At 47.9% G+C, this 9037-nt stretch overlaps 1 protein-coding gene across 7 annotated transcripts in view; it reads right to left on the bottom strand.

The window, feature by feature from the left end:
• LOC140901111 (uncharacterized) overlaps positions 1 to 5106 on the bottom strand; it is a 34753-nt gene extending 29647 nt beyond the window's left edge. For all 7 annotated transcript variants that reach the window (XM_078849663.1, XM_078849662.1, XM_073319363.2 and 4 more), the window contains exon 1: positions 4879 to 5106. In XM_078849663.1, the coding sequence (XP_078705789.1) occupies positions 4879 to 4909 (31 nt within the window). In that variant the 5' untranslated portion in view covers positions 4910 to 5106. The remainder of the gene's footprint in view (positions 1 to 4878) is intronic.
• Positions 5107 to 9037: the final 3931 nt, after the last annotated feature.

Here is a 9037-nt window from a genome sequence, read left to right on the forward strand (position 1 = left end):
GTAAGAGGGTGGGTGGCCTAGTGGGTAGAGCAGTGGGTCTCAGGGAAGGGTGGTTGGTTGGTTCTCTTCCTGGCTTTGCTAGTTGACCTCAGCCAAGTTGCTCGTCCTCTCTGTTTCCCCTGGGTCTGGCTTTTCCATTTTGATTATAAACTCTTCAGAGCAGCCTCTGTCTTCACATTGCTGATCATAGCTGAGACCCCTAAGCACGACTGGAACGTAACCTATCAGAGTAACAGGTTTTCGATGGGCCAGATCCCAAGGTATTCAACTCAGGAACCAATCCCGGGGCGGTGTAAATCAGCGTGGCACTCTTGACTGCCGTGAGCAGCTGAGGATCTGGCCCTCAGACCCAGCCGGAGTTTAGCCTGAGTAAGCACCACGAAAGGATACACGAGTTCAGCTCATTCTGTGGGCCCCTTCACGAGAGAGAAGTTCGCAGGCACTCGCTCCTCCCACCGTTCCAGTGTCCCCGCTGCTTGGCGATGTAACCTCGAAAGCGGTGCTCGCTACCCAACTCCAGGGACAGCTGAGCCCCCAGAGGTTCAGAAACGCCCCTTGGCTGGGACAACCAGAAGCCCGGCGGCTCGGTCTAAACCCCTCTGGAGCTGGGAAGGCAGGTGGAAACCTCAGACGATTCCTGCTGTCACTTGCACTGAAGACTGCCCCCACACAAAGGGATTATTTTGACGCTCTCTCCTCTGACCGGGAACTCAGAGAGGCCGAGGCATGTGAGGCCATTTGATTTAAAAAAGAAAAGGGACCAAACTTTCAAAAAAACCCATTGGCCTGATCCTCATTTCCCCACAAAGGACCGTGCCGGGCACAATACGAGCAGAGGAACTTGGCATTTGCAGCCCAGCGCACTGCGGCCGGTTACACGAGGCAGCTTGCATTTTGGATCCAAGCCTGGGCACCAGGTTTGTATAATTTTTGGTGGTGCCCAGAACGTCCATTGGACAGACGACTAGTCCCATTGAGAGGCTGATCCAGAACCTCCCTCCTCTGCCAGTTAAAAACCTTCTTGTATTTTCTAGCCTGAACCTTCCCAGCCCCCTTGAAATGGGGGTGGGGCAGGGCGGGGCAGGCTGGGGCTGGGTCACTCACTGCTGCCCGCACCGGGCTCTCTGCTAACCCCCCAGGCCGGCCTGGACTCCGCGTCCCCTTGATGCATGGGACCCCCCAAAGCGCGGTAAGCCCAAACATTGGTGGAGCGGGCCCCCGTTCCTAAATATTGATGGAGCACGGGCACCATGGGCCCATATAACTCGCCGCCTATGGATCCAAGGGGGCTGGGAAGTTGCAGGCTAGAAAATACAAGAAGGTTTTTAGCTGGCAGAGGAGGGAGGTTCTGGATCAGCCTCCCAATGGCTCTAGTGGTGTAAGGTGCGGCTGGATACATTTATACACAGGGTTATATGGCAGGATTGTGTGTGATCGCGGGGGACTGGACCGCTGCAAACCATCCCTTCCCCTGACCCAAGGGGTTCCCTTCACTTCCCTTCACTTCCCCCAGACCTCCTGCTCCCTGCAATTCTCCAGCCAACCCCAGGTGAGCCACTCACTGGGTTTTATAACCACCTGATCCCCAGCTGCTCAGTCTCAGGTGAGGCTGGGCCCTGCCGCCCCCGGATTCTCCCCTCTCCCATCTTTATCTTCCACAAACAGTTTGAATCTTGGCCAGCTTGCTTGGAAAGCTCTTACCTCTCTCACCCCTGGGTGTCAGGCACCCCCTTGCTTCCCCCACCCTCAGCTTTGTGGAGAGAATCTTGGCCGCTCGGAGAGAAAACGCAGGGCGGAAATGGGGGGGCCACCGTTCGTGGCGGCTGGGCAACGACCAAAGATCTGACGTCACAGCAAATCCTATATACGGCATGTTATGATGTTACTGCGTGTTATATTTGATTGCTGGGGGCAGGATTGGAAGGGGGCTGGGGGCAGGGCAAGGATTTGAGTGCAGGGAGCCGGGGGGCTGGGCTGGTCAGTGGAGAGGATCGATTCCCACAACCCCATAGGCAGGCATGGGTTAACCCGGGGGGCCAATTGGCACCTGTGTGGGGGCAGCGGCTGGCCTGCCTGCACCGCTCCCTGCTGGCTGTGTTGCTCCTCAGACAGGCCAAGAGCCTTCAGCCAGGAGCTCCTGATCCACACCCATGCCGCTCTCAGCTTCTGCATTCACAGGCTCGGATCTGGGTGGACCGAGGTGCTAACTGGGTGTGGCGGGGTCCACCTCTGGCTATGCCCCAGACTGGACTGGGTGACCTAGGAGGTCCCTTCCAGCCCTCTGCCCTGAAGCAGCCTCACTGACTCGACCCTCCATTCATTAACTGGGTGCTTCAAGTAGCATTGTAAGTCACCACCAGGCTCTGTGGGCGGGTCTGCTCTCGGGTACACCTGTCTACAGTCCTGGCACTGAGATGAACGGGGGTCTTACAGTTAAGGCCCAGGGACCCAGCTCATCAAAAGCACTTAGGCCTGCTTGGCTGCGCTCGGCACCCATACTGGTGACACTCCCAGTGGCCAAGGACTACGCCGGTGCTCAGCTGAGACTGGTGATTTGCTTCTCCCCATTAACAAACAAATACCTTATGCCTAGAAAGCCATGAGCACAACCCCTCACGCTTGTGTCACTCTTATCTGTCCTCCGGCCCCACCCTTCCGCTCAGTTCCCTTTACCCACCTTCTCTTAAGATAAGGCCCTGATCCTCCAATGATCTTCACCCAAGCAGCTCCCCCATGCCTGTTAAAGTCAGGGGGACTCTGTAGGGGGCTCCTTGCAGAATCAGGGCTTAAAGAGACTAAGAATTTTAGGGCAGGAAGTGTCTTTTGCTATTTAGCTACACACAGCACCTAGCTATTTAGCTACACACAGGGCCGTGACAATAACCTTAATATATTATTGATTAACAACAGCCACCCAAGACCAATCATTCATAATCAATGTACAACAATTAATAACAAACCACTAATAATCACGTCCACACACTGCAAACACCAATGAATCCTTCATTATTAGCCATTTGTGATTAATAATAAAAACACCCAAGGATACCCAGCGTGGCCAGCCACCGGTGTATTAATAGATCTGGAGGCAACTGTGAACATCTAATCTGACTTCCTGTGTGATACAGGCTATAGAACTTCCCTGAATTAATTCTTGTTTGAACAACAGCAGATCTTTTAGAAAAACATCCAACCTTGATTTAAAGATTTCTAGTGCTGGAGAATCCACCATGACCCTTGGCAGGTTGCTCCGATGGTTAATTGGCCTCACTGTTAAAAATTGTACCTTATGTCAGGATGAATTTGTCTAGCTTCAACTTCCAGCCATTGGATCTTGTTAGACCTTTGTCCGCTAGACTGAAAAGCCCATGATCAAATATTTATTTCCCATGTCAGTACTTATAGACTGGGATCAGGTCACCCTTTAACCTTCTCTTTGTTAAGCTAAATAGATTGAGCTCCTGAGTCTATCACTATAAGGCAAGTTTTCCAATCTTTTAATCATGCTCGTGGTTCTTCTCTGAAACCTTTCCAATTTTTTCGACACCCTTCTTGAATTGTGGACCCCAAAACTGGACACAGGATTCCAGCAGGGGTCACACCAGGGCCAAATACAGAGTAAAATAACCTCTCTCTCCAACTGGAGATTCCCCTCTTCATGCATCCCAGTACCACATTAGCCCTTTTAGTCACAGGTCACACTGAGACCTCATGTTCTGCTGATTATCCACCATGACCCCCAAATCTTTGTCTGAGTCATTGCTTCTCAGGATGGAGCCCCCCATGCTGTAAGTATGGCCGACATTCTTTGTTTATAGATGTACGTCCATATATTTGATCACACCAAAATGCATATTTTCTGATTGCACCCAGCTTACCGAGGGATCCAGATCTCTCTGTATCCATGACCTGTCCTCTTCCTTACTACCACTTCCCCAATCCGCATGTCTTTTGCTGACTTTCTCAGTAACGATTCTACGTGTCTCTCCGGGTCATTGATCAAATTAGCATTTATATGAAAAGTCACAGATCTGGGCTGAATGCCCATCACTGAAAGACCCTACGACCCCTCAAAGATCCCAACACAATGACAATTATTGTTGCCCTTTTTCAGCCCGAGCGGCTAGTTGAAGTTCTGGGCCCTGGGCATGTTCCAACTGGGAGTAGAAACTGATGATGGAGTCTGGTATTTCCTTTGTTCCAATCTGGTTTAGTTACAAGTCCTGCTTCTCCAAATGCAGGAGGGACCAAAAACCAGGGATAGCTTCTTTTCCTAAAAAAACCAACAACGAGGAGTCCTTGTGGCATCTTAGAGACTACCAAATGTATTTGGGCATAAGCTTTCATGGACTAAAACCCACTTCATCAGATGTTTAGCCCACGGAAGCTTATGCCCAAATAAATGTGTTCGTCTCTAAGGTGCCACAAGGGCTCCTCGTTGTTTTCGCTGATACAGACTAACACGGCTACCACTCTGTAACCTTCTTTTCTTACAGTCGCAAGCCTCTTTAGCCATCACCAAACCCAAAATTTCTCTCTGGTCTTCTCCCAGGGTCATTCAAACCCGTGTCTACAGCTCCTGTTTGGCTTTCTTCCTCTTTCTCTGAGTCTCTCCCAGTTTCTTGGCTGCCACTCCCCCTGCAGCTAGGCTAATTCCATGCCTAACATTAACGTACACACACACCTGGTCAGAATAATACCCAGATGGCACCCTCTGCCCACATAGTGCTAGTTTCTGGGCAGATTCTGGGCAGTACTAGGTGCTGTATAAACACAGATCAAAAAAACCGTCCCTGCCCCAAAGAGCTTCAGTTAAGTTTGTTTGTTTTTTGCCAAGCCCCCATTGGAAGAAAATAACACAATTCCTTACAAACTTACCTACAAGGTGGGTGATAAGCTGCTTCTTCATTATGCCACTGCCTTCTCTTACCAGACAAGAAAACTGCCCTACTTTGTCCTGTTGTGATCTTTCTCAGAGGAAGTTTGCTGAATGACACAGATTTTACTGGGGCTTCTTTTCTGGAGGCTTTAGCTCAGCGCCCCTTATCTTGTGACATTTCTTCTTCCTCTGCGCAGGATGGTCTCTGGGCATCTACTACGTGTTTATTATCAGTGTACCCAAATAACACCCCTGCAATGGACAGGAAACAACAGGGGAAGTTGCAATTTTATCTATTCAGGAACTGAAAGTGGGACATGGAGGGTGGGGGGAGTTGGTCTTATTATAGCATCATAGAATATCAGGGTTGGAAGAGACCTCAGGAGGTCATCTAGTCCAATCCCCTGCTCAAAGCAGGACCAACACCAACTAAATCATCCCAGCCAGGGCTTTGTCAAGCCGGGCCTTAAAAATCTCGAAGGATGGAGATTCCATGACCTCCCTAGGTAACCCATTCCAGTGCTTCACCATCCTCCTAGTGAAATAGTGTTTCCTAATATCCAGCGTAGACCTCCCCCACTGCAACTTGAGACCACTGCTTCTTGTTCTGTCATCTGCGACCACTGAGAACAGTCGAGCTCCATCCTCTTTGGAACCCCCCTTCAGGTAGTTGAAGACTGCTATCAAATCCCCCCTCACTCTTCTCTGCTGCAGACTAAACAAGCCCAGTCCCCTCTCTGGCATTGCACTCCATAATGTTTTATGGAAATATGCTTATGAGTGTGAATATAATGTAACTGGAATATGCTTCATGCAAAAGGTCTCTTGTAAGGTATTATTACAATGCTTATAATATACTGAGTGTGGTCATCCTATTTGTATGTATTTATCATTCTTGTATCTAAAACTAGAAATATAAAGTATAACTCTGAGGTCCTATCGTAATTATGTGGGCCATTAATGGTGGCTTAGAATCTTGATGGCTCCCAGTGACTAGGACAATTGGTTGTAAATGTTTATTTACCTGCATGCCTTCCTGTGTACCTGACATGGGTAATGAAGAATGAGGTCTCACAGGACATGTGACAAGGTCACATGACACTGGAACCTATCTTAAACCTGGTGCTTTTCCATTTAGAAGGAGGGGTGGGGATCCAGGGAGACAAAAGATTCCCGCCTTGTGCTAAAGCTATATAAGGGGGTGGAACAGAACAAAGGGGGTCCCAATCATAAGAACACCCCTGTTTTCCACCTAAGATGTCTGCTGGAACTAACAAGGGCTGTACCGGGGAAAGGATTGGGCCTAGACTAGGAAGGAGTATAGTCTGTGAAAGAAGCTCTCAGGGTTCCCTCCTCACTCTGAACTCTGGGGTACAGATGTGGGGACTCACATGAAAGACCCCTTAAGCTTATTTCTACCAGCTTAGGTTAAAAACTTCCCCAAGGCACAAATCCTTTCCTTGTCCTTGGACAATACTGCTGCCACCACCAGGTGATTCACACAAAAATTCAGGAAAAGCGTCACTTGGAGTCCCTGTTTCCCCAAAATATTCCCCCAAGCCCCTTCACCCCCTTTCCTGGGGAGGCTTGAGAATAATATACTAACCAATTGGTTAAAATGTGAGCATAGACCAAACTGCTGGGTTTTTAGGACACTAAAAATCAATCAGGTTCTTAAAAGAAGAATTTTATTTATAAAAAAAAAAAAAAATCACACCTGCAAAATCAGGATGGAAGATAAATTTACAGGGTAAATAAAAGATTTAAAACACAGAAGATTCCCCTCTGACTCTGCTTCCCAGTTACAAAATAGGAATGAAATTACCTCTTAGCATAGGGAAAATTCACAAGCTAAAACAAAAGATAATCTAATGCATTTCCTTGCCCTTACTTACAATTTTTGTAATCTTATATGGAGCATTTCAAGTATGTTTTCAGGAGATGTTTTACCTGTCTGGTCTCTCTCTCCATCCAGAGGGGCAACAAACAAAGAGAGCACAAAAAAAAAACCCCTCTCCCCCCGCCCGCCCTCAGATTTGAAAGTATCTTCTTTCCTTATTGGTCCTTTTGGTCAGATGCCAACCAGGTTATCCAAGCTTCTTAACCCCTAACAGGTAAAGTGATTCAGTACATCTGGCCAGGAGGGATTTTATGTTACTGCATACATAGAGGTTGCTAGCCTTCTCTTTATATTTATGACAGAAGCTTATTGGAACATCTCTGAGGGTGAGATTTTACCAGTAATCAGTTTCTTAATGTGTTAGGCTTAGACTTGCGTGTTTTTGCTTTATTTTGCTTGGTGACTTACTTTGTTCTGTCTGTTATTACTTGAAAACACTTAAATCCTACTTTTTATACTTAACGAAATCACTTTTGTTTATTGATAAACCCAGAGTAAGTGATTAATGCCTGGAGCTGTTTATATCTCTCTATCAGTGTTACAGAGGGCGGACAATTTATGAGTTTACCCTGTATAAGCTTTATACATAATAAAATGGATTTATTTGGAGTTTGGATCCCACTGGGAACTGGGTGTCTGGGTGCTGGAAGCAGGTAACCTGCTAAGCTGTTTTCAGTTAAGCCTGCAGCTTTGGGGCCGTGGACCAGACCCTGGGTCTGTGTTGCAGCAGGCTAGTGTGTCTGGCTCAAAAAGGCAGGGTTCTGGAGTCCCAAGCTGGCAGGGAAAACGGGCTCAGAGGTAACTTCAGCAGGTCAGGTGACAGTCCCAAGGGGGTCTCTGGGACCAAACCCATCACACCCTCAGCCTCTCCTCGTAAGTCATGTGCCCCAGCCCCCTGGTCATTTTCGCTGCCCTCCGCTGGACTCTCTCCAATTTGTCCACATCCTTTCTGCAGTGGGGGGCCCAAAACTGGAAGCAATTCTCCAGATGTGGCCTCACCAGTGCCGAATAGAGGGGAATAAGCACTTCCCTCGATCTGCTGGCAATGCTCCGACTAATGCAGCCCAATATGCTGTTAGTCTTCTTGGCAACAAGGGCACACTGCTGACTCATATCCAGCTTCTTGTCCACTGTAATCCCCAGGTCCTTTTCTGCAGGACTGCTGCTTAGCCAGTCAGTCGCCAGCCTGTACTGGTTCATGGGATTCTTCCATCCTAAATGCAGGACTCTGCACTTGTCCTTGTTGAACCTCATCAGATTTCTTTTGGCCCAATCCTCCCTGTATGGGTCTAGAACTCCTGGGTCTCTTCCTAGCTCAAGATCTAATGGGTAGAACAGGAAGCTGGAATTTGGACATCTGGGTTCTCTTCCCAGGGCAGTGTTATCTAGTAGCTACAGCGTGTGAGTAGGAGTCAAGATTCCTGGCAGAGGACGTTCATAATTTCAAACTTTGTTTTCACGGAAACCCGAAACTTTCAAAATTCTCTGTGAAAAAAATTTCAGGGGGAAAAAATCATTTTGGGGGTTGATCGAAATGTTTCATTTTGACGAAGGTTTTTCATTTCAATTGCTGCTTCGACAATGTTATCTCGCATTACAACACGCACCCACCGTAACAAGAAATACAAATTTCAAAAAGTGAAGCCATTTTGAAAAGAAAACGTGAACCGTTTGGCTCTGAAAATGTTAAAAATGAGACATTTTATCCTAAGACAAAATTTCGGTGAATCCAAATGTTTCCATTTTGAGGGAACCATAGTCTCCAATGGAAAAGGGGTCAGTTGAAGTTCTTCCATTCAATTCGTCTCTTGGGTTCTATCTTCAGCTCAGAGGGGGAGGCTGGGAGTTAGGACTCCTGGGATCTCTTCCCAGTTCTAGGAGGAGCGTACTACCTAGTGGTGAGAGCACAGGATTGAGAGTCAGGGACAGAACCCAGAAGTCCTGGCTCTGGGAATATACTCTAGTTATGTGCATGTCTCTTGGGGTGTGTTCCTAACTTTGAGAACATGGTCTAGAGGTCTGAGTACTTGCCTGGGAATCCAGTGGTTTGCTTGCTAGTCCCATCTCAGCCATTGACTTGCTGTGTGATGTGGTCAAGTCACCGCTGCTCCGTGCCTCAGTTTCCCCAGCTGTGAAATGGGGCAATGATACTAAAGAAAAGTGTTTTGATATCTTTGGTTGAAATGCGCCAATGTAACTGCCATGTAGTGTTACTGGGGGTATTTTCTTGCCTGAGTAAAGAGAAGGTTTTTGTGGAT

This window comes from Lepidochelys kempii, chromosome 20, assembly GCF_965140285.1.
Source record: "Lepidochelys kempii isolate rLepKem1 chromosome 20, rLepKem1.hap1, whole genome shotgun sequence".
Lineage (NCBI taxonomy): Eukaryota > Metazoa > Chordata > Testudines > Cheloniidae > Lepidochelys > Lepidochelys kempii.